The 27,804-nt window shown below is 32.4% G+C and overlaps 1 protein-coding gene across 1 annotated transcript; it reads left to right on the forward strand.

Moving 5' to 3' along the window:
• Window positions 1-27,804, forward strand: LOC127730193 (NMDA receptor synaptonuclear signaling and neuronal migration factor-like). Its single transcript, XM_052238469.1, has 10 exons — window positions 1-366; window positions 11,426-11,643; window positions 13,822-13,937; window positions 15,290-15,370; window positions 15,911-15,944; window positions 16,942-17,012; window positions 18,658-18,743; window positions 19,274-19,376; window positions 21,849-21,924; window positions 27,497-27,804. The coding sequence occupies exons 1-10, from the start codon at window positions 11-13 to the stop codon at window positions 27,688-27,690; spliced, it is 1,335 nt and encodes a 444-aa protein (XP_052094429.1). The 5' UTR covers window positions 1-10; the 3' UTR covers window positions 27,691-27,804.

Here is a 27,804-nt window from a genome sequence, read left to right on the forward strand (position 1 = left end):
TATTGATAAGATGTTCAAGGAACAAAATAACAACAAAAAGGCGGCACGAATCAAGATTATGGAAGTTTTTGAGTTCCCTAAGCAATTCCTGTTAAGGAGCGAAGTTCTTTCTGATCCAGAAGAGTATGTGACTATTGAAAGTGAAGATATGACCCGAAGATCAAAATCTAGATTGAAATCGGGAAGATTGAAGCAAAAACTACCAGATAAACATTCAGAATATTTAGATTTAGATTTTATGATGCCTACACAAGTTAGAGAAATTTTATTGGAGGAGGGACTTTCTAAAGAAGTTGTCGATTCAACTTTGGGAGTTGACGAGAAGCACCACCGGAAAATTATGCAGTTGACTTTATTGGCTGAAAAGTGAGTATGAATAGATTATTATAGTGTTTTTTTATTGATATACACTTATGACATCAATACAACAATTTATTGAGCTTTCTTGACCAGACAAGGATAATGTTATTTGATTCCTGAAATATAGAAGCCTTCTCTGTGTCATAAATGTTTATGTATGGTATTTAATGGCTATTATTATGTACTCAAATTATTAGTATTTAGCAGAGCTGTCTTGTTATCACAAAAAAAAAAAAAAAACACGTAGGATCGACAAATTGTCCTACATTTGATTGCTTGCTAGGTAGATATTCATTGCTGTGACATTATTCCCTAAGTCTGGCAAACTCTTGTCGTCAGACCTTATCCATAATGACTAGGAAAATATGCACGAACGATACACAGAGATACAACTTGAGAGCAAAGGTATCTACAGAATATATATAGATTGAAATACGTATGCTAGTACATATCATATTTTGATATGATATATACTTTTTTGAATATTTGTTATATGACAAATCTGTATCCATACCAAGCCTTTTAAGTTTTATATGCATTTGCAATAATGAGATCTTTCCTTCACAAAAAAAAAAATCAAATATACCACAAGACATATTTTATTCACAGTTTCTGAACTGGCTATTCGAGCCTTTCTTGTGTAACGTTTTGACACTGGTCTTTTGTTGAAGACCTTTTGGCGACCTTCATATGTCTGTCCTCTGACAGAAAAAGAGAGGCGAAAGATACGAAAGAGACATTCAAACTCATAAGTCGAAAATAAACTGACAACGCCATTGTAATAAAACAAAAAGGCATATAAAAAAACAACAGTTTACAAAACACAACATAGGAAACTAAAGACTGAGCAAAACGAACCCCGCCACAAACCGGTGGTGATCTCAGGTGCTCCGGAAGCATAAGCAGATCCTGCTCCACATGTGGCACCTGTCGTATTGATCATGTAAGTACAAACCCGGCATATAACCATCTCCTGTTTTTAATCGTCTGGCCCTTTAAGAGCATTTGCTGTCACTGTGCGTCGTCCTTCGTTTGTCGTTAACCCTTCCTAAGATCTTTTCTGAAACTACGTTACCAGTTTATATCAAACTGAAGTTTGTGATTTTTTACTAATCTTTATGTTTAAAACTTTTTTCCTTGAAAACTTTTATAGAGATATATAGCTACTTTAACGAGTAAAAATGATCAGCAATATAACACATAAAAAGATTTTTGAGATGATTGATACCATAGATTTAATTATCATAGGGGACATTGCCCTTACATAAGGTTTTTGACTAATGTTAGCGGTTTTGTCTCTCATCTTGAAAAATATTATGGGAAGACAGAAAATGTAAACAGCAAAATTGGTCCGCAATATAAGATCTACAAAGTTCCGGATGACTGAAACTATCAATTAACATCTTATAGGAGTTGCTGTCTTCATTTGTGATTTTGAACAAATCCTAGATTTTTGTCATTATCTCGAAAACAATTAGCAATACAAGATTTATATGAAAAAGAAACCACGTTACTGGATTCATCGAGAGTTGTTGCCCTTGAATGAAGAATTTTGACCAATTTGAGAGTTTTTCATATTTTTTCTTCATTTTATCAAACTGTAGTAGCAAGGATGCCCAGAAATCCAGATCTACTGAACAACTTTATTCCTCAAAATTGTTAGACGATTCGCTATTTGTGTTATTTCACTTTAATGATGATTTTAAATAGCTTTTAGCGTTTTCAGATATTCTGTATTATTACGTTAATAGATATGATCGTGGCAATAAATTCTTATATTGGACTTGATTTCCCTTAATGTACTCGTAAAGCTGTATATAAAAAAATTTAATTCGCCGTATTTTTGCCAGATCAGCGTTTCAGGTTCCTAGTAGCTTCTTCATCCTAGTAAAGAAAAGTACATGGTATAAATTTAGTATAAATAGATAAATAAATATACAACAAAATTAATACAGCTTTTCACAGTCCCATCTATTTCAGTCCCATGCCAGCACCGTTGACTGACTACATTTAAAATATGTGATAGAAGTATTTCACAATATGATATGACTCTTTGGATTATGCATAGCAACGTATGGTCAAGTTTGAAAGTGAATCGAATATATATATCTTTATTACCAAAGTCTATATAAACTATAGGTACACATTTGAATTACATCGACATCAATAATACATACAATACATATATAAACACAAACTATGTGACATAATAGCAGAAGGTGTTGTAGTAATACATAAACATTATTTTAACATTTCGGTTCTAAACTTAAAAGATCTAAATATAAATTTACCTAAATTACACAGCTCTTTTACATTGTTTGAACTCATTAGTTTAATAAATTTGTACATCGATGGTTTTTTCCAATAATATGGCTTAATGTAAATTGTTCTAAAACCTTGAACAAATGGACATTTGAGGATGAAATGAAACTCATCCTCTATATCATTTTTACAAAAAGTACATGTTCTAGTATTTCTTGTTATACCATAAAATCTTCCATTTTCTATAGCTAAGTTGTGGCTACTTAGTCTTATTTTTGTTATACATGTTTTGTAAACCTTAGGAATTGGTTTGCATAAATAAAATTGCAGACAAAAATTATCTAACATATATTTATAATTAGAACATTTTGGAGAAGTATGCAACTGAGCATCAAGTTCTTGTTTAAGACAATCATACACACGTTGCTTTATGACAGCAAAATATACACCAAGGGATGTATTAAGCACCATTTTATTCAATGAAAAACATTCATTTGCGAAGCATTTTACTATATATGGGAAATGCATTTCTTTGTATTGGGCCCTTATTGACTAGTTTATTAATCATATAAACAAATTTGAAATGACCACTCTCTCATTTAAAATTTAAAACAAAGATGTCATTTGGGAGAAACTGGCTCTTGCGAGCATATGATATAGTTCTGTATAGAATCTGGTGCTTGTTTTCCCCTGTAAATTTACCAGACTATCTATCAACACCAAACTCTTCAAACCTCAAAAACAGTTAAGATCTTACAGTAGCAAAAAGTAAAATAACAAAAATACCGAACCCCAAGGAAAATTCAAATCGGAAAGTCCCTTATAAAATGGCAAAATCAAAAGCTCAAACACATCAAACGAACGGAAAACAACTGTAATATCCCTGACTTGGTACAGGAATTTCTTTATGTAGATATGTAGAAAATTGTGGATTAATAAACCTGGTTTTATAGCTAGCTAAACCTCTCACTTGTATGACAGTCGCAAAAAATTCCATTATATTGACAACAATTTGTGAACAAAACAAACAGACATAATAGGTAAAAATGTCAAAAATAGGGGTACAGCAGTCAACATTTTGTTATAATCTTAATCACTGTAAAAACAAACAAATATGTCAACAAAGAAAAATAAAATGGCATATAGACAAAGCACATAAGCAAAAATGATAGACAAAGAGACAAAAGACAACCACTGACGAGGTTCCATACTGGAAACAAAAAAATATTTGAAACAAACTTCAGAGCTTAGTCTGTAAATTAAAACCGGATAGACGCATAAACATGCATATCAAAGTACACTGCCACGTCCGGTCTGCTTTGTATTTATCTGATGAGTTAAGCCCTTCTCAACTGATTTTTATAGTTTGTTCTTATGTTGTACTGTTACACCACTGTCCCAGGTTAGGGGAGGGTTGGCGCCTTCAAACTAGTTTAACCCCGCCACATTCCGTATGTGCCTGTCCCAAGTCAGGAGCCTGTAATTCAGTGGTTGTCTTGTTGCTGTATATCATATTTGTTTTCCGTTCATTATTTTGTACATAAAGCAGGCTGTTAGTTTTCTCGTTTGAATTGATTTACATTTGTCATTTTGGGGCCTTTTATAGCTGACTATGCGGCATGGGTTTTGCTCATTGTTGAAGACCGTACGGTGACCTATAGTTGTTAACTTCTATGTCATTTGGTCTTTAGTGGAAACTTGTCTCATTGGCAATTATACCGCATCTTCTAATTTTTATATGACGGAGTTGCACTATTTGTTTTTATCTCAACCGTCCAATTTTATTCTATATTATCATTAGCGATATGTCACCATCAAGAAAAGAAAAATTAACTATATGAAAGGAAACGCCATACCGTTTTTCATAAAATCTGTATATAAAGATTACCATGAGAAGTTCTAATATCAAGGATATTGAAAAAAACAAGTATGTATATGTTTCTTTCTTTGATACTTTCGGTTCTTAACCTTCTTTGAATGACGCATCGGAGGTAAATCGGAACACACCTTTTTTTCGTTTTTTTAATCATGTGAACGTTTCATGGTGTTTCGGGGGTTTGAACCCCTTTTCAAACTGACTGGATCCACGCCGTCAATATTAGCGTTTATAGAATTAACGTGAAAAAATACATTTTTCATATAGACAAAAAGATCACATAATGCATGGTCGTGTAAAAATCAGAAGTCAAATTTGTATACATGTATTACAAATTACACCCCTGCACTCTATATTACATATTTTTTTCCTATTATGTATTATCAATGTTATCGTGGAAAGAATTCAATATCTACGATGACAAGCGGCGTTCGGTTGGACAGGTGTTTGTTGTGCAGGCTGTCTGGTAGGTTGCATAAATGTTTCCGTGCTTTAACTGGAGAACCGTTCAACCTTTGCTTTTTAAATTTTGTTCGTGATGACAAAAGGGAATTCAATATAAAAATAAGGAGATATGGTATGATTGCCAATGAGACAAATATCCACCAAAGTTCAAATGTATTGGATGTAAGCAATTATAGGCAACCGTACGGCTTCAACAATGAGAAAAACCCATACCGTATAGTCGAATACAAAAGGCCCCAACATGAAAAATATGAAACAATTCAATTGAGAAAACAGACGGCCTAATTTATAACAAAACAATTTACAAAAAACAAAAATGACAGCCATGAACCAACGACAACCTCTTAACTACAGGCTTGGGACAGGCACGTAAAGAACGTGGCGGGGTTTAACATGTTTGAAGAAGCCAACCCTCCCCTAACCTGGGACAGTGAGGTAACAGTTCAACATAAGAACAAAATATAAAATTCAGTTGAAAAGGCCGGCTTATCTCATCTGATCGATACAAAGCAGAAACACATCTAACAAAACACAGACCGGACGTGACAGGGTATTTATACATCCATCACAACACAAAAGACACTAGGTACAGATCTGAGAGTACTCGCAGTTACTGACAGCTAGTTCAAAGCCAATAACAACTGATAACAAAATCGTATTACTTAGACTAAAATATTAATCAGTACACATGCAACTTCCAATGGATTTATTGTAAAGACGTCATCAACAGTCCGAGAAAAACATGACCTTATGCTATACCAAAATATAGGTTTCGACAGATTGTAGTACCATGAATGTGCATATGTATAGAACAATAATGTCTAGTATGGTTTTGATTTAAGATCTGATTACAGTGTTGAATTGGTAACCTTTTTGAATAAGTTTGTTTTAGGAATTGGTAAGTGTACCTGGGTTTCTGCGATCGGTAAACAACATCACCGTAAAAATTGGGATGTGCTATTCCGTTTGAAAAAAGTTTTCTACAAGTACAGCCAAACTTCCAGACCAAATTTTTGTATTTATGGAAGAATTTAGTAAAGGTTTTAAGTAATTTGTGATGACGAAAAACCTGACTTGATAATTTACCAGTAATACATAAATTAAACTCAATGAAATCCTAAACGTTACTATACAGACACGGGCATAGCGAACAAGTTGGGATAAATAAACACCGTAAAAAAAGTGCCAAAGGAACAGCACCGTCAAAAAATTAACCTTTACAATGGGGAAAGAAAAATCATCCCCTTTGTTGTAATTTTTTTCGTTTGCTGTTAATATTAGATTTATTTAAAGTTAGTTTTCCTTTTGGTAAATTTCGGCAGTATATTTATAGAATTCTTGATTATCCAACGAAAAAATATCATCAAGATAACGGTAAGTGTTGTTGAATTTGTCAATTAAATGGAATTTAGACGAGTCTTTACTGAATTTGGCCATGAACTGTGATTCATAACAGTACAGGAACAAGTCTGCTATTAAAGGGGACCACTTGGTATCAAGCTCGATATTGACGATTTCCCCTTTGCTGTTCACGAGTAGCGATCCTTTGTTAATTGGAAAATGGCAATTTCAAACGTTTCAGTGCAATAACTTGAGAACTCACGGTTTTACCAATGCTTTTCAAATTTTAACCTAACATCTTTAATATATCTAAGGTGTTGGTCAATATGTTTTGGCACGTTGAAATTTTCATTGTATATGGAGAATTTTGAATATTAGCTTCTGAGGTTTTATCTGTGTTTTGAGCAAAATAATATTTTAAAGAAATATCTAAAAACGACAACTCCTTGCTTGCTTGAAAAATGATATAACCACAAATTAATGATAAGAATGAAGAAAACAAGAATGTAGATCATCTTCTGAAGGTCCATTATTAGTATTGTTCAAACAAGTGTCTGTTTTTACATAAATTTTTCTAGTTTATCGATTTGATGAGATTAAATCTTTGTCCATAGTGACTGATTATTATTGTCAATTGTTTGTTAATATGTTGTGATATTGACAAACGCAAACAATCTACACAAATTAATGGTTGTATAGAATATAGTAGTTTAAAATTACAAAAATCAGTTTTAATACGCATAAAATTGGGACAACAGATAGAATGAAAAAAGAGTAATAAAAAAGGAAATAATAGAAAATATGTCACATTATGACGAACAATTCAGTGATTATTATTGTAGTTTAACTACAAAACCAGATGTTGTTTTTCACATTGAGGACCTAAAGATGGTTTTTTCAATAGGCGAATTTAGATGGTAAGAGTAGGAGGCGAGTGTCTGGGCCCTTCTTTATAAATAAGCTGCTCATTGCTAATCCATAGACATTTGCCCTTTTAAATAAAAAGGTGGTTCCCATTTTGTAAATCCTTGATCCGTCATTATCTTTAAAGACTCGATATGATTCGAAATGACAAGACATGGTATGAAGACAACACACAACAAACATAATCGGCATGTTCAAAATATTTTTGGCGTTAGAAGCAAAAAAAAAAGGTATTTTCTGGCTTCTACTGGCATTTAGGAGTAAGAAAGAAGATTAAAAATTCGGGGTCAGAATAATATGTACGAGTACTATTTGACATTGGACATTCAACAAATATGATACAGTCATCAATCAAGAAACACAAATGAAGCGACAAATACTGATATTCTATTAGTGAAACATAATATGACCATAATGAATATATATTAATTTGCAATTGTTTATTCGTCCAGTTCAAGGCTTTAATATAAATCTATTAACATTCCGATAATCAATTCTACTATACAAATTGAGACTACTTAAACGAGAGATACTGATATTATTATGTTCATTTCTGTGTTTCTAATTAAGGTATAGTATTGCTTACAGCTATTTGGCTTTCATAGAGGATATTGTCATATTTCCCATGTCTCCTTGGGATAGATTCAGAAAGAATGTCATTATAAAGGATATTAGTTGCCAATGAATAGCAAGAAAATGGTAAGTTTAGTAATTTAATAAATCTTTTAACAGATAAACAATTCTGCGGAAGCACTTAAAAAAATGTAGCCTTTAATTAATTCTCGTATTTGATACATTGTATCCCGAATTTGGCTATCCTTTTGTTCCTTTCTGTTTTGATCAGCTCTTCCAATGTTTTATTAGGTTTTGGATTTTTAAATATTTCGGACTCGAGCATCACTAGAGAGAAATTATTTGTTGAAAAGCGCATCTGGTGCATGAAAATTGGCACCGTGAATGATATTGTAACACTAGTTTAAAATTATCTATACGTATCTCTTGTTGTTCACATATAATAATGACATGCATGGTTTTTTTTATAGTGCGCTAATATTTTCCACTGGACGTTAAGCAACCAACAATCAATCAGTATAGTGCGCTTATTGGTGTTCACATTTTCTTCCTTCGTTCTCTTTTAGATAGTTGTCTCATTGGCAATCATACCGCATCTAATTATTTGTATATGTCTTTCTTATGATCACGACATTAAGGAGACCACATAAACCAAAATACCGTTGTGTTTCGTGGTGCAGTTGATCATATTTTACAGATTTGAAGTGTCTATTCTTTAGGAACTATTCCAATATACCGATCTCAAATGTTGAACTGAAATGCATTCTATATGTTCAACTTATAATGTTCACAGTGATCAACTAACAAACGTTATCATTATGGGTTTGAACATTCCTGGACAAACCAGACTAAAACTGCGGAAGCACGAACTTGTTGTGTTAAAGTGTTAATTTCATTTACTAACACTGGGTCAATACAACTGCTGATACCCATAGGGTATCATGTGCTTCGGTATTGACATGATTTTTTACAAACGTTTTGTAAATTCCACGAAATAACGAAATTGTTAAGAAACTACAGTGCAATCACTCATGCAAAGTTGACCTTAGTCTATCTAGTTTTATGTCTCTCTTGGTTATATAGCTCTTCGATTGTTTATGTCTTATACATCCTTGGCTTTCAAATATTTGGGTTTTCAGCGTTGTTGATGATGGTTAATCCCGGAAGCACGAATTTAAAAATTGTTATTTATGTTTATGAGGTCTGTTGGAACTTCTAATTCAGAAAAATATTTATGCTAATTTTATAAGATGTGGTACTTCTAATTAAGAAAGTCTTAAATCATTTATAATAAGAACATCTTTGGCGCTAACGGTTAGAAATCTTGGAGGTTCCAAAGCAGAATACTTCCGACCACTACAACCAGTGGTAGTCATAGTGAATTTGCCTATCGGTGTACAACCATTCTCTTTTTTGTGGTATCGATTTTGACAATTTTTATAAATTGTTTAACCAACAATCAATTGATCTGTCTACCACATGAACTAACTACAACCAGGTTATTACACGAAAGATGACCGTGATATAATTAGTTAAATTCCTTGACTCGTCAGGCAATCAGATTATGAATGAATTATGACTTAATTACCGGACATGAATATATGCTATCTTAGAAAAAGGTGATGCATGACAAGCTGGAGATTGCTAATTATATCGTTGTGTTTGATTCCATTCATTTTTGTGCTGCTCATTTGTACCAAAGAACAAGACATGACATAAAAGGGGGAGGGGGTTATTACCTGATTAACATCGTTACTTTAGAAAAAGTAACTGTTTTTTTTCCCTCGGGAACAATTCTCAAAATGATTATTTACTTGATTGAGGTTTAATATCTAGCAGCGAATATTACATATAAATAAGAAGATGTGGTATGAGTGCCAATGAGACAACTCTCCATCCAAGTCACACTGTATAAAAAGTAAACAGTTATAGGTCAAAAATGCATATTCAGGACGATAACATGTTAAATGTTAATTGGAGTTTCCCTGGTTTTCATTAGACCGACCCACTGTTTCGAATGTTTACAACACTAGTTCACAAGACAACAGTCCACATGATGACTTGTCACCCTAACCGGACACATTATTACTTCAAGCTGACCAGTATTGGCTCTTACTCTTGTACTTTGTGCGGAGAAATAAATATTCTGTCCTGGAATAGCTTTAAAATAACCATTCCGTCTAGAATTAATATGGAAATAAATATTCTGACCATTCCGAAATTGCCAGCCCCGATTCCTGTTCAGAATAAAATGGTCGTCCAATAACAGCATTATAAAACAAAAATATTAAATTGTAAAAAATTAGAAAATGTGAAATAATCCGCAGACAGGAATTTATAGCCAATTGAGGTAAAATCCACAGTCTAATAGCGGAAAGTGCATGACAGCTTTCTAGAGCCATTATTTATGTATAAACTTTGTATCACTAATGACAAACATTAACATCATATGGGAAAAAACCAATAGCACCGCACAAATATATATCTTTTTAAAAACAATAACAAAAACATTTATCGTTTTCTCTTCCAGCTAATTTGTTCGCTAACTTGTAAACATATAGGGGTAATCGACAGAAAAACATTAAATATTTAAACAACTAAAATGTCAACAGCAATTCTGTGCATGCAATTATCGCTAACTTTATACATAAAAGTGCAAACAATATGCAGCACTATTTAATTTGGCATGGTTGCATATAAGACAAATAAAGCCTTGCCTATTGTTAAAACAATGGCGTGCAATTTTCTTAGAAACTCTAAATCCCCTTCCACCCTAACCATATTGGGATTTACTGCGTTTTCTTATTTAGATTATGAAAGGTTTTACTTCGTTTTTTTTTTATTTGGATCATTAGGGGATTTACTTCGGTTTTCTGATTTGAACTATTAAGGGCTTTCTGTATGTGCCTGTCTCAAGTCTGGAGCCTGTAATTCAGTGGTTGTCGTTTATTGCTGTATATCATATTTGTTTTTCGTTTATCAATTTGTACGTAAATCATTAACTTTAACTTTCTCGTTTGAATTATTTTCGCATTTCTATAGTTGTAAAAGTCATTTGGTCGCTGGTGGAGAGCTGTCTCTTCAAGCAACCATACCACATCTTCTTATTTTTATATTTAATGTGTTTTTCTGGTTTGGATTATACAAGGTTTTAATGCGTTTATCTGATTTTGATTTTTAAGGGTTTTTCTGCAGTTTTTTGGGTTCTTTTAGTTACTTTTTTTAAATATAAGAGCACAGTGGTTATAATTCAGCTTATCTCGATTTCTTGAACGCCAACACGTTTTTAAAAGTGTGCTGAGATTTCCATTTGTGGCGTAACACCGAAAAACTTTGTCATTAAAACAGGACTGGAATAATTGAAATCCCGACAAAAAAAGAAATGTATGGTAAAAATTGATATTTTCATCATCGGGCAATGTTTAAGCTAAACTTTTTATTAATTACTGAAAAAAATAGTCGCATGTTTAAATAGTAATCAAATTATCAGAACAGCAAATATTAACGTTAATTATAGATGGAATTGATTGTTAAACATCACGAAACAACGAATTTGTATCGTAGAGAATTGAATATTTACACCCTATAGCATCTAGAATAAAGATAAATGTCAACGCTTTTCAGATACAAGCGGTTCCCACAAGAATGTAAGACTACAAGCACATCAGATAGCAAACAGAAAACTTTCCCTAGTCTTTACCACGAACAAGATCATATTGGATGTAAAAGCTGCAGTGACGTTAGAGCCAGACAGGAACGACGAAATACACGGACACGTCCTTGGAAGGAAACAAATACAACCGACACAATGTCGTCAAACGAAGAAACTAATGATACCTCAGGTAAGTCGATGCAAACTTCTGATAGCTCAGGTAGGTCGATGTAAACTTCTGATAGCTCAGGTAAGTCGATATCAACTTTTGATATCTCAGGTAAGTCGATTTAATCTTCTGATAGTACAGATAAGTCGATTTAAACTTCTGATAGTTCAGGTAAGTCGATGTTAATTAAGTGATATCTAAGGTAACTTACATTTACTGAAGACATCTGTTATCCTTTAAAAACAAGTAAGCAATAAATTGTATATTTTTTTGTCATGAAAATCACTTAGTCTTGCTTATATACACTAACCTCTGCTGTCTAAATGTATAATTTGTATGTAACCGTTTGTGTCTGAGGAAACTAAAGTTTTTGTTGTTGTTGGTAAGTCGATGTACACTTCTCATTTATCATGATAGCTCAGGTAAGTCGATGTTAATAAATGATAGCTCAGGGAAGCCTATGTTAATGTTCAGGTAAGTCGATGTATCAATGTATGAACAGGAAATTGTCTTCTCTTGACAATGTTAACACGTTCTGACTTTCTGCCAGTCAGAATGATACTGATACCATCCGTTCCTCAACTACTGCAGTTTGAAAACTATATAAGTCAAAATCAAATCCAATCTCAAAAGCATCTGGTTAATAGACAATTCTTCAATTGAATACCAAGTGAAGCATTTAGACTCCTTGATGCCTCCCGTGTAAATTGTACATTATTATGCGTATTTTCAAAAAGACTATTAACACGGCAATCAATTTCCGGCATGTTTTGAACAATTATAATAATGATAAAAGAGATCATAGAAAGTGGATGGAAAGTGTTTTCATATTGTTGTTATTGCAAAACCTAGATAAATCGAATGTTTGTAAAGACCTATCAAATATAATGCATATTATTACACAGTATAATTATACGGAATAGTTAAACTAACTACCAAACATTGAACTTGAATAAAACAGAGAGGGAAAACATGACCATATGGAAACTTTCATAGAAACTCATGTCAATATCAGATTTGTTTATTCATTTAACCTTTTACAAACACTCGGTCAACACTAAATCAATAGAAATAAATCTAGTTACTTGTATCACAAGAAATCATTACATAAAAATCCTTCGCTGACATCTGTCACAGAGAAGAATCGTGTAATGTTCCGAACAAACATGTTTCTGTTTCTTTGAACAAGTAAAATCTCTTGGGTGCTCCATCAATTTGTCATGCTCTGCTTTGTGCAAATATTTCTCTATTGACATTTTATGGTAACTAATGTCAGTATTTGTTTTCATCAAACATTTTTACAGTATCATGATTTTTTTTAAAAATGTATGAGATTATTTTATATTTGTTTTGTTTGTTATGCATCAGTTTCATCAACATGATATTAATTGTCAGTAAAGAATTATACTCCATTCGTTCACCTCAAACCACACCCTCAAACCTGTGAACTTGTTCCCATCAAAAATATTTTTCAATTTATGTCGATATCTTGGAATATTTTTTTTTTATGAAAACACATATTTAGATTTTATCCAAAATATTTCTTTTAAGATTTCAATTCTGGTTATTTTGGCTCTTAATTTTAGTGTTGGCGTTTCCATTACTATAGTTATAAAATAATTAATGTTCGCTCTTTTCGCGGACCATGGTTGTCTTCAAGCTGACTCCGACACATACCAGTAATCAACAGCTGAATGCGAGTTTCCATAGTTTGTTTCTATTCAATGGTCTACAGAGAGCATGTGATTGTATTCGTACACATATGGTCGACAAAGAAATACATCGGAGACTAAAAGGTCTACTTATTAGAGTTAACGAAACAAATTTACTGCACCAAATAAGCATTTCAACCAGTGAAGGTTAACAATTTGGAAAGGCAAAACCTTTGACAAGCTTTGAATGACTGTTATAACAAAAGACATACCCAAAAGTTAAGCCAAACCCGGACAAAAGAGATATGCATGGAGAATTTTATGAGATTTTGACATAGATCTATTACTTACATGGCTATTTCAATTCGTTGAAGTTATGTAGAAAACCAGCAAAATTATGTCAAAGCTTCATTTAACTTTCGTTATTGACATTTGCCAAATAATTCCCCATTACTGATTTATTTTAAAATGAAAGTATACTGAAGTTGATTTTTCGATCATTATTTTAATACAGAAAGGGCGTTCATGATTGTTCTACTTTTTACAGGTGAGAAGGTAGAAGAGACATTTTTCTTGACTGATGCAGAAAAAATTAGATGGTCTGCAGACCAAGAAGAGGAAAGAGTTTTGATGGGAAACCATTTTGATCCTCCAAGAGTTGTGGTTAGTAATGACGTAATTATATTTCGGAATTAATGATCTTACACAAGTTTAAACTTTAACCTATCAACAACAAAAAAGGTGAAAAACTGGTAAACTATCGAATGAAAAGCATTCATTGGCAAATAAAATGCATATGATTATAAAAATCTGACCAAATTAAAAAACGAGAGAAAATATAGTCGTATTGAAGACCGGATCAAATATAATTTGTGGAAAATAATGACAAGTTAACCCTCAATTTCGAAAAAGAGAACTTAGAATTCAAATATCTGCGAAGGCATTTTAAATTTTAAGCAAAAAAAATTGAGAATGGAAATGGGGAATGTGTCAAAGAGACAACAACCCGACCATAGAGCAGACAACAGCCGAAGGCCACCAATGGGTCTTTAATGCAGCGAGAAACTCCCGCACCCGGAGGCGTCCTTCAGCTGACCCCTAAACAAATATGTATACTAGTTCAGTGATAATGGACGTCATACTAAACTCCAAATTATACACAAGAAACTAAAATTAAAAATGATACAAGACTAACAAAGGCCAGAGGCTCCTGACTTGGGACAGGCGCAAAAATGCGGCGGGGTTAAACATGTTTTTTGAGATCTCAACCCTCCCCCTATACCTCTAGCCAATGTAGAAAAACAAACGTACAACAGTACGCACAGTAAAACTCAGTTTAAGAGAAGTCCGAGTCCGATGTCAGAATAGGAAACAAAAGAAAATAAACAAAATGACAATAATACATAAATAACAACAGACTACTAGCAGTTACTGACATGCCAGCTCCAGACCTCAATTAAACTGATTGAAAGATCAGGCACAATCCCTCCTGTTAGGGGTTTAGTATTATACCGTCATAAAATATATGAGAAGAACATAACTCGTGTCATGCCAACAACTGGTTTTAGAATAGATATGTTTAATTCCGATGCAAAGACCCTATAAGTGAATCAATATTAAAGCCAAAGTATGCAATCTTTAATGACCTGACAACAGTATCGTAACTATATCCCATGTTTATGTTTACAGTTTTAAGTTCTAATATCGTTTTTTTTTATTTTCGGTGAGAAAAAAAATATTTTCGAAAGGAATGAGATTGCGAAAAAAATCTTCTCTATTGTTTACGAGTATAGATATATAATAGATAAGAATTTGATAAAAACATCTAAGTATATATATTCAATTCTTTTGATTTTTTTAATTCAAAATCATGCAAAAATGACATTTTATGGTATTATTTTTTCATACTTTGCTAGTGAGTAGTTTTTCATTGAGTTTATTTGTACGGTTTAACTGGATTTCTACTTTATTGATATAAAAATTATCAAATATTTATTTTTAAGTAATTTTTTCAGCTGATATCTTCCAAAGTTCCAAAGAAACACCTTATCCCAAAGCTCTTTCACGACAATAAGAGACTATTACATATTGTTTACGTAAGTTATTTCATTGAGGTATTTTGTTCTGGTTAAGTGATACAATTTCTTCAAAGGACAATAGTAACACGAAAAATAAGTTGACCTAACTGGAACAATGTAAAGGTCAAATCATAGTCAAATGCATGACTTATACGCACTTTACAACTGATCTGATAGTTAAGTCTGTACATTGTGCATACAAATTGAATTTATTTGCATGAATTCTTACTAACTTTTTAAAGTAGTAACAAACTGGGCAAACAGGTGTTTGAAGCATTCGTTTGTTACATACGTTTGCAAACATGCTAACTTAACTTCATTGTCCTTTTTACACAGTCAAGTATATGTGCTGTAAGGATAATTTTTTGAAAAACACATCAATGGTGTTATTCGTGCGACTATCGAACATTTTATGATTTAAAGCAATGCGTATTCATCGGAAGACATTAACATTCAGTAGAGAGTTTATTTTTTTCATTTTCCTTTCATAAACAAATTTTGTTATTTAGTATACATCATGACAAGAATATAACTAATATTTTTTTTTATCCTTTTCAGGATTTTGATACTTGGTCTTTCTCTGATATAAATGGTAAGTAATACATATAAACAATACTTATAAGAATAAGGAGATGTGGTATGATATATACTGTTGGTTTGTTTTGGTCTCAAAATGAAACGGTAGTCTTAAAAGGAAATATTACAATTGATAAGAGTTTTGTTTAAATTTTTAAGTTTTCAGACAAACCAGCCACATAAGTTCGACTAGGAGAGACATGAAACTTTAAACAAACGTAAGCACGTGGTCTAATATATTTTTAACATCTAATTTGAAAAACACATTTTTTAATTTTTTTTCTAAATTACAGTTTATTTTTGATTATCATAAACAGATTGTTATATAAAAAAACGTAGTCTATGTGATTGCTTTATTTTTCCTTCAGAAATCTTTTATTCTGTTTATGAAGAATTTGTACTCAGTTATATAAGGTCAGATTCATTTGATGAAAATAAGGATATATAATGCATATCGATGATGGACCCTTACAGTGTTAATTCCGACATCCTGTTTTAAAGGATAGAGATACATGCTAGAGTGGGGTGCTTTAAGGGTTAGTTTAGGCCCGCTGTGTATTCGTTCACTCGTTTGTGGTTGTCTCCTCTGTTTATATCTTGATGTTCTTGTCCTTCGAGAATTCGCTGTTGACGGCAGAAGATGGTTTCTTTTGAATCTGCTGACAACTTTTGTAGGTTAGGGACAGTTTAAGTCCACACATTTTGTAAACACTTGTCTGCTGTTGAAGTCCGTACAATGATCTCTGGATGTATTTGGTTATTGTGCCGTTAGGTTGCTGTTAATGTACATTTATCCAATTCTCCTTTAATTGATACCAGGGGTAGTCGATATATGTGGATAGGAATATATCAATAAAACATTTGAAATCGTTCAGGGCGTTTTAGTCATTACTTAAGACCTTTTTGAGAATTTGTTCAATCTTGTATATCATTTCGTGTCTTTTTATGGACACCATCCCTATGCATTACTTACATTATATTTCTATTAATTGGCGTACAATAAACGTTTTCAGATGCTATTCAGAAGAGATTGGATAGTGTTAAACCTGCCTGCAAAGCAAAGTCTGTGATATTATTTTGTCAGGTAATGTATGCCAGGAATACAACAAAAGTTAGAAAACGGTTCTACCAATCCAAACATTTAAACTCGTTCAAACCAACTATATATTTAAATTAATTTTTTTCTAAATTGTTCCGGATTTTAAAATACTACTTTTTACAGAAAAAAATAAACTGTTCTGTGCAGTTTTTCGTGAAATATTCTGTTTTGCCATCGTATAACCTTTTGAGGTGTTTTCATATACTAGTGACCGTTAAACGTTTCCATGATTAGTACTGAATTTATTAGAATGCGCGGAAGCTAAAAGTGACAATTTCGAAATCATTCTATTTTTCTATTTTTCTTTAAAGAATATTGAATAATTCTAACTTTGCTTTTGTGCTGAGTATTATCATGTGTTATGTCGTTAAGGAGAGACATTTATATATATATTCATGTAATTGTGTATTGATGCTAGTTTTGTTACAACCTACTCTTCTAAAACTGATTTTTTCTGTCAACTTTTATTTTACAATTTGAAACATTCCATTTTATAAGGTAAATATATATTTGCAGATTTAACTTGTTGTGCTGATATTTAGAGTAGTTATGAATATAATATGTGTTTTCAGTCGTGTATCACCTTCATTGGTGATCCAATGAATGGATCTGTCGTAGAGTTGTCACTTGTTTAGACGTACCTATATATATATATATATATATATATAGATACATGTTATTATTTTATTGTGTGAGAAATAAATGTTCCGAAATTCATGATTTTGTTAGTTTTTACTGGCGTCGCCAGAAGCAAGAGCAGATCTAGTAACCGCCCATTCGGTCCTTCGGAAATTCATAGAGGGAGCGATGTTTGTGTCATCCGTATCTCAAACAGTTTTTCGTTGACATGCAACTTTGCACTGAGACTGTAAACAGAATGAAGATCTGTACTTACTTTTCTGGACAGATTTGCATTATTGTTTCTCAGGTTCACATATGTCTGCTTTTTTAATAATGTTTGTCTTTGAATGTTATAGATGGTACCTACCTTATATCATGTGTACAAGCAAAGGAGGGAATTGCATGAATTCCTAAAGTAGCGACACCGGTTGCGTCGATAGGGTTAGCCATCTACGCCATTTGGTCGCTGGTGGATAGTTATCTCATTAGCAAACATATCACATCTGGTTATATTATACATTTTTATATTAGTGTCTACTGCTTTGCATGCATCACTACTCTATAAAGAATATCTAGTTTGTGTCAGGTGTAACTCCAACCGTTTTTCGCAAACACTATTTAAACATTTGTTCTTGTTTAACAAACTTTGTTGTTCTTCAGTATTTTAGACAGATTTAAATGATTTTTTCTCGGGTTTTCCTTTCATAAAACTCGAATCAAAAAAGTTGAAAAGGTCAAATAAAGTGCTAAGTTGAAGAGGATTGAGTACCCACTAAATCACTCAAATCAAAACACTCCACACTCGGATAGCTTAATCAATTACGAATATGAAAAGCATTGAAAACCCAAATTTAAGGGGAAAAAAGGTTTGCCAAATCTAGTACATCTATGACTGAAGGTTTAAATCCATAACAGCAATATGTATAGGGACGATGGCATATACACATTGGCAACATAAGAATGAAATGTTAGTAGTACAAGAAATGGCAATTTCATATTTCTACTTCAGGGTGGATCCGGTTTTATATACTTGTTGAGAAAATATGTAGTCACTCCTCAGAAAATGCACAAGGAATCGTACCAAGATGTTAGAGAGTAAGTAAGTATTTAACTATACGTGATTATTCAAATAGTCCAAAAATTTATTAAATATGGTAATCATTTATCTTTCGTAAACGATCATTGTTTATCTTATTCCTAAAACTTACCAATCGTGTACATAGAAATTCATAGAATATAAGCAAATATGCATTTTCGTTATACATTTATAAAAAGATGAATAATCTGTTATGTCCAATACAGACATTCATGATTCATATACTTCTTGCAGGATATTAATATTTCCATATTTGATTTTTAACATCATTTCATGGATCTGCATCAGCTCACCTTATAATCCGCAATTTCCCCTTACCAGGACGGAACCGTGACTATATGTCCCTTTTCCTTTTTAGTCCAGATGTTAGCCTAAGTTTCTTTTGATTTTGTACTTTATCTGTGCTGTTTTATTCTTTTTGCAACGTTTTGAAAACTATAGAGTGACTAACATTCAGTATAGGATACACTTTCCTGTACACGTATATCTGAAATATATGTATATGCCATTATTTTATATTTTATCTCAGATTCTGGAAACGACTTGGAAGTCAAATAAGCAAACTTTGCCAAGGAGAATCAAAAATAAACATTGTTTGCAAGAACGTGAATGAAGGTCGACAAGGCATTGAGGTATTTTACAAATCTTTATAACATAACTTATCAATGCTTTTACAAAGGAAAATAATATTGATATAAACAAATAAGCGTAAAGTTGAGTTAATCAATAGTGGCATTATATAGAACATGATTATCAAATTGGTATTATTAATTATTCAAATTTAGTTACACTAATGCCATAACTTTCTCTGGCTAATTTAAGCAACAGTATGATACCGATGTTTAAATCTCATAAATCGATTGAGAAGATACAAATCTAGGTATCAAACAAAAAACCGTTGGGACCAAAAGAACATCAAAAAGAGTGAGATCGGGTGTGTCGATAGGATAAGTGTCTCCTGCTATGCATGCATCACAGCCATGCAAATTCAACACTCAGTCAAAATGTCACAATCGGGAATAATACACATCGTACTGGTCAACTAAGTTAATGGTGACCGTAAAACTTGTGTATGTGTTGCTTTCAGTCGTTCTTCCTCAGTTTTGTTTGTGTTGTGTTTGACGTTGCCATTAAAGCGGGAGGTTTGGCATGCCACAAAACCAGGTTCAACCCACCATTATTTTCTTAAAATGTCCTGTACCAAGTCAGGAAAATGGCCATTGTTATATTATAGTTCGTTTCTGTGTGTGTTACATTTTTAATGTTGTGTTTTTGTTGTGTCGTTGTTCTCCTCTTATACTTGATGCGTTTCCCTCAGTTTTAGTTTGTTGCCAGGATTTGTTTTTATCTCTATCGATTTATGAGTTTCGAACAGCGGTATACTACTGTTGCCTTTATTTGTGCAAGGACTACACGTCACTTTAAAATAAAGTACGTATAGTATGAACATGTATGAACGTAACGTATTAATAGAGATATGTTAAGGCCATACGATGGGGTAGAGGGTATGTGACTGCTGAGAAATGGGAAGTTGACAATTGGAAAATTGAAATCATCACGTTTGAATATATTCTAGTTTGAAGTCGTCTATCTATGTCAATATTTAGAAAAGCTCAAGAGAAGATAAGATATACTTTATTACCAATTAAGGGCCCACAAGGGGCATATAGAGAATACATGTATAAGGAAAAAGAACATTGATTAGCATTGATACATAGAATTTAAATAAACAATTACAATACAGTTAGACTGTAAAAAGCCCTTGGTTTAAAGTATATAACATATTTATATGAGAAATAAATACATCTCATATTGACTTGAATACATTTTCAAACAGCATTTAAGTACCCGATTGTCGTCACAGCTCAATAAGTATATAAATTTTTGATGATTGTCCAGTAAAGTAAAGTTTGGCATTTTATGGCAAAGAAAGTCAAAGAGAGCATCTCTATCAGAGTTCAATTTTTCACATGAAGTTAAAAAATGGATTTCATCTTCAATACAGCCAGAGGAGCATTTTTTGCAAATTCTTTCATTTCGTGGAATATACAATTATGAAACAGACGTTTTCTCAACAAAGTTGGTTTTACAATGACAGTGACAAGTTAAGCAAATTATGAGATGTTTCAACTAAAGCGTGAAATAATTTCAAAGTTAGTATCACATTTCTATTTAAGGATGTCATACGCACCAAATTTAGTATTACATTTTCTGCAGAAACGTCATTTACATCAAAACCATTACTACAACTTCAATGGAAAGGTTGAAGTCACGAGTTGAAAGAACATCATTATGATTTTGGTTGACAGCTGTTGAATATCTTAACTTGACAGCGAATGTGATGCATGTGTCATATTTAGGCGATACTACTGTCTTCCTTTCCTCGTGCATGACATTACCAAATGCGACAAATTACCAGATTTTTATTTGTAATGAGCAACTCAACGGGTGCCATCAGTTGAGTAGAAACTTCTTATTTTTGTAGTATCTTATTTCATCCTAGTCTTTTGTGGGATTCGTGTCTCTCTCCTTTTCTATATGTAAAAGTGCTTTGTAGTCTGGTATTCTACTTTTTTGTCATTGTGTTATATGCCTTTCTTCGATAAAATGTTTATGAAATTTCTTCATGGGAATACATACATTTCATACAAACAGTTATTCAATCCATAAAACAAAATAGTATGCCATAAATTTACACTAAGAGTGTATCATAACGACTGCATGTGCTTCCCATGACAACACCACTACAATGCATCAGAAAACAAACGAAAACCTCGATACAAATCATAATTTCCTAGTTGTGGCATATACTTGTAAATAAAAGGATTGAATGCTTCTTTCTGTAATTTTATAGGGTTGTGAAAATGATGATCGTGTGCACATTTTAAGTATGAAGCACTCTTTTGCGCTTCATACAAAATGTTCTTCGATCAACCCTTTTACATCCAAATCAGATTACAAAAAGAAGCATATAATTCTTAAATAAAAAAGGACAGATAAATACCATTATAATTTCACTTCGATTGCCTAGATGCATGAACAAATGTAGACATTCAATGAAATAGATACCTGTAATTCGTAAATATTTTATTTTTCCAATAAAGGTAATTAGATCAATCCAACGATTGGTTCACTCAGACATGGTGAAAGTTGAAGTGGTCGACAATACAAATGAACAAGGTATGTATTTTTCCCTGTCCAAGGAACTTTGCCTGGTAATGCGCAACAACTTAAATTTCTCTTAAAATCAAAGCCTACGTGATGTATATGCATATACATTTTCAAACCTTTTAAAAAATAAAGATATCTCTTTTTGTCTTACTTTTGTAAAGATTAGAAAAGTAGGCTAAGAAAGTGACTGTGTTGCATGGAAAAAATAAAACCCGTTTCACAATGTAACCCCAAATAAGTAAATATCCCCCTATAAGTATTTCCAACACGCTAAAAGTATTTAGCCAACTAAAACAACCATTCGTTGAATTCAACTTCATTCGAGTATATAGACACAAATCTGCCAGCTATGCTTTTTACTAGTAATTCAATATTATATTTTATAGTTAAGTATCAAGTATATCAGTTTTTCAAATAAACAAAAGACATCCAGAGGTCAACGTACATTCGTAAGCAGTAGCCATTTGTCCATACATTATATGTCAAGCTCTAAATTGCCCAGTCTTAACAAGTTGAAAATAACTTTTAAAAAGACAATCAAAGATCTGCCATCTGTAACAAATCAGTAATATGACAGTAATTTTCCATTCGTTTTATGTGTTTGAGTATTTGATTTTGCTATTTGATAAGGGACTTTCCGTTTTGAATTTTCATTGGAGTTCGGTATTTTTGTTATTTTACTTTTTTCTAAGCATATCTCATCTTTAATACACACGATATCTCAGACCTATAGCTAATTAAAAAATTACTTGTTTTTTACTGTCAACTATGCATAAGTTATATAGATACAATGGATAAGCGTGGATTCTTGAAAAAGAAACCATGAACATGTGAAATAGTCAATAATAATCCAAAAAATAAACGGTAAAACTAGCTATTATTACAAAAATATCCTATAACATGCAAAATTAGAAAAAAAACAGAATTGGGACAATAGAGATAATACAGGGATTCGAACCTAAACCGACAAATCCCTATCTTTTAACTCGTTGATATCAAGCATGCTAACCTCGCGGCTACCAACTTATACTATACGACTGCCCATTGTGTATATATAAAGGTACAACCCCTGTGTGTCCGATGTTCATTTATATATATATAAAATAGACATCTAAGTTGTAACCCATTGGTAGCCGAGAGGTTTTGTCGATGCGTTGATGTCAGTCATTCATAATATATTTCAAGGAAGGGTTCGATTCCCAGTGAAGGCATATACAAATTACAAGATTAAAGGTAAGTTTAATTCCATTAGAGAACAGAAATCAGTAAATTAGCCAATTCAAACTTAATGAAATTAGACACACAAAGGAAACAATTGAACATAATTTGGTGAGTCCATTTCAGCGGCAGATTTAGGAAGCGTTGATTCTAGAAAAAGAATCCACGGTAAATGAATAGGCTGACGTCACGACAATGGTTTAATGTGACTTCAACATATCGACAAAACCTCTCGGCTACCAATGGGTTACAATTTAAATGTCTATTATATATATATACATTTAAATGAACATATGATATACATCGGTACAACGGACACACAGGGCTTGTACCTTTATATATGCATAATAGGCAATTGTATAGTATAAGTTGGTAGCCGCGAGGTTAGCATGGTTAGGATCAATGAGTTAAAGGTAGGGACTTGTCGGTTAAGGTTCGAATCCCCGTATTCTCTTTGTTGTCCATATTCTTTAGTTTTCTTGTTTTTTTCTTCTTGTTTTGTATGTTGTTGTGGATATTTTTGTAATAATAGCGAGTTTTACCGTTTATTTTTGGATTATTATTGACTATTTCACATATTTGAAACGAAAATGATTACATTCTATTTGTCCATTTTTGTTTTATAAATATAGTATGATTCCATCTGTTTTACTACATAATTTTAGAAATGGTTATTCGCAAATTTCTATGCGAGAAAATCGTGATGTGTCTAGAATTAGGCTTCTTGCTAGAAATTTCGGTAACATACTTATCATATATACTTTATATATCCTCTTTGGTCGGATTTCGTAAAAACTCTTTCGTAATATTCAGATGCCCGATAATATAAAGATCTTTAAAGGCAGACGTGTTGTGTTATATTTGTATTTTTTAACCAATTTATTGTGATCTTAGATTTATTAATGCATCGTTGGACACGATAACATGGTTATTTAAACTCACTTACAATACCTTCTAATTAGGAAAAGGCTTTAATTTTGAAAAGACATTAACACAATAGTCTAAGTTATACATACAATGGATAAGCGTTGATTCATGAAAAACAAACCATTCGCCCTCCAGGCTCATGGTTTCTTTTTCAAGAATCAACGCTTATCCATGGTATCTGTATAACAGAAATAACATGGCATGATTTATAAATTTCACATTAAGAAACGTGGCTTAATAAGTCGGGAAACTGACATGTGTTCTAGAATACCCAAAAGAGGCTAAGGAAAGTTAACCTTATGCATGAAGTGTGATTAATTTTTATACGCCCGTCAAATTTTTGACGGGACGTATTATGTTATACAAATGTCCGGCGTCCGTCCGTCCGTCTGTCTGTCCGTCTGTCCGTCTGTCTGTCCGTCTGTCCGTCTGTCTGTCCGTCTGTCCGTCTGTCTGTCCGGCGTAAACATGTCGCACCGTAACTTGAGAACGACTTATCCAAATTTCATGAAACTTAACATAGTTGTTTCTTATGATGGTCAAACGATCTGTATACTTTTTGGTGAAAATAAGATTAAAACTTTTTGAGTTACGGGACTTAGTAACTAAAACAGGTGTGTATTTTTTTTCACATGTCGCGCCGTATCTCAAAAACAATTTATGATTATTGCTTAAAACTTTAAACACTTCTTAGTTATATTAATCTTAAGATCTGTATACTTTTTGGTGATGATTCAAAATTTTATTTTTGAGTTATTGAGTATTTTGTTAAAAAGGGGGAGGGGTTTTTCACATGTCGCGCCGTATCTCAAAAACAGTTTATGATTATTGCTTAAAACTTTACACACTTCTTAGTTATATTAACCTTAAGATCTGTATACTTTTTGGTTTTGATTCAAAATTTTATTTTTGAGTTATTGAGTATTTTGTAAAAAAAGGGGGAGGGGTTTTTCACATGTCGCGCCATATCTCAAAAATGATTTATGATTATTGCTTAAAATTTTACACACTTCTTAGTTATATTAATCTAAAGATCTGTATACTTTTTGGTTTTGATTCAAAATTTTATTTTATAGATATTGAGTTTTTTGTAAAAAAAAAAAGGGGGTTTTTCGCATGTCACGCCGTATGTCAGAAACTATTTATGCTTATTGCATAAAAATTCACACACAAGACGACGGGCGTATCATGCGCTCATGGCGCAGCTGTTTATTATTAAAGTTATCAGTTTACAGATAAGTAATCAAGTTCTAAATACCTAACAGTTTAGGTGATGGTAGATTGATTGTTGTGTGTTTTGCATGCAGTTTAAATATTTTATGCATTTTGAGGATTGATTGATTGATTATTGACTGCTTAACGTCCAGTGGCAAATATTTCATTCATTGCATTTTGCGCGATATGATGTTATATCAGATTTATTTTATTGATGGAATGGAACATGAACATGCAAGTTGTTATAATTTGAAGTCTTTGGTCTGTACTTTATACAAAATATGTTTGCAATTTGAAATTTTAGTTGCATTGCTTAGTGTAGTTTTTTTTTATTACAAGGAAGACGAAAAGACTAGTTTTGAAACAGCTTGAACATTAAACAAATGCATATATTGATTACCAATGCCATCATACAATCATCATGCAGATTTCTAACTAATTTAATGTGTGATTGACTATTTGTCTCTTTAGTGATAAGTGTTAGATTTTGTTAACGTGATTTAGTTAAAACATTAACAGCGACATCATTTTTTAACGCTTGTGATATGTTTCCCCGAGACAAACAATGAATTTTGAAAAAATGTACAATAACAAAATAGAATTCTGTAATTACACAATAGCTATTACTTGTTTCAAAACGATACTGGATAAAATGAAGATGTAAGGACTTGTAAATACTCTATGGATGAAAATTAATAAAATCGTTACATTTTAATCAAAAATTGTCAGTTTATAAATGACAAGAATATAAAGTAGTGCTAAACTAATATTATAACTCCCTTACGTAAACTTTGTCTTTGACGGTTTTATCTGTTTACGCCCTTTTTATTTAAATGTTCTTAAACGTTTTATAATTTAGGCTTGCAAAGGATTGGGCTTGAGTTTGCCTTACTTGTGTGCCATCTGAAACAATGGAATCGATTTTAGGCGTTTGTTTTGTTTTAAACAATATTTTCAATAACTTTGTGCCTTCATATTTGTCCTATATGCTTATTAAAAGAGCTTATTGATTTGTTTTGCTCCTTTCATCAAAACGTAAAAAGTTCAAAAGTACGGACTATATATTCAAAAGCTTTACCTTCTTTTGACGTTCTATGTTATATCTATGATATTACACTATAAGGATAACAGGAATTACCTAAATATTTTTTAGTACAAAATACCAAACCACCAACCAATAAAGGCAACAGTAGTATACCGTTATTCGAAATTCATAACTCGATTGAGAAAAAAACAAATCCGGGTTACAAACTAAAACTGAGGGAAACACATCAAATATAAGAGAAAAACAACGACATAACAGGAACTCAACACTAAAATGCAACACACACAGAAACGAACTATAATATAACAATGGCCATTTCCCTGACTTGCTACAGGACATTCTAAGAAAAAATGGTGGGTTGAACCTGGTTTTGTGGCTAGCCAAACCTCCCGCTTTTATGGCAATGTTAGATATAACATTCAAAGGACAAGATTAAATGACAGGACTACAATACAAATAAATTGGAGAACATATAGGACAGAGACACACACAAATAATAGCTATCAAAAGGTACCAGGCTTATAATTTAATACGCCAGACGCGCGTTTCGTCTACATAAGACCCATCAGTGACGCTCAGATAAAAAAAGCCCGAAAGCCAAAACAAGTACAAAGTTAAAGAGCATTGAGGACCAATAGTTCCAAAAAGTTGTGCCAAATACGGCTAAGGTTATATGCCTGGGATAAGAAAATCCTTAACATTTAGAATAATTCATACTTTTGCAAACAGTAAATTTATAAAAAGGCCTTTATAATAGATATACATGTTAACACCGATGTGGTGATTAACTACAGATTAAAAACGAACACATAAAACAACCTAAAACGCGTCTGGCGTATTAAATTATAAGCCTGGTACCTTTTGATAGCTATTATTTGTGTGTGTCTCAATTACCGCCCCGCCCCCTACAAAACATAGATGAACAAACAACAAGGAACAACATATGATCAGGCACACAAAGCGTTGGGATTGAACTTACTATACGTGCATACAAAATCCCTTTTGTCAGTTTACTCAATTTGCTGTAAAATTTAAACACACAATAAAAGACCTACATACGTGTAGTGCAGTTAACAAAAAGATGACCACTACCTTGCAAAAATTAATAAAAAAACGGTCCATAATTTGGAAAGCATGATGATATTATATCATAATTTTCTTATTTTTTTTTTCTAGGTTTAAAAATACTTGATCTTTATTTTAATGTTGATCGATTTAACTTGTGGTCAGAATCTATGGACGACAGTGACAATGAAATAGATTTTAGCATTCTGGATGATAAAAGCAAGACCTGTAAAATAGACGACGATGAGGACATACCACGGACTATATCATCATTAGCAGCAGAAGTGGAAAATGAAACTTCATAAAATGGACTGTTAAGGTTCATAATATTTAATCATCATTTGTGCTTTCACTTGACAATTTAAAAAAAGATTGTTTTGATTATGCAAGTTCAGTTAATAAAATATGTTGATTTCTTA

Source organism: Mytilus californianus, unplaced genomic scaffold (assembly GCF_021869535.1).
Source record: "Mytilus californianus isolate M0D057914Y unplaced genomic scaffold, xbMytCali1.0.p SCAF_2, whole genome shotgun sequence".
Classification (NCBI taxonomy): Eukaryota; Metazoa; Mollusca; class Bivalvia; order Mytilida; family Mytilidae; genus Mytilus; species Mytilus californianus.

Coding starts and splice junctions, on each gene's coding strand:
- LOC127730193 (XM_052238469.1), top strand. CDS start 11: ATGTTCAAGGAACAAAATAACAACAAAAAGGCGGCACGAATCAAGATT. Junction 15,371..15,910: donor GACTATTACATATTGTTTAC/GTAAGTTATTTC, acceptor TATCCTTTTCAG/GATTTTGATACTTGGTCTTT. Junction 21,925..27,496: donor CGACAATACAAATGAACAAG/GTATGTATTTTT, acceptor TTTTTTTTCTAG/GTTTAAAAATACTTGATCTT.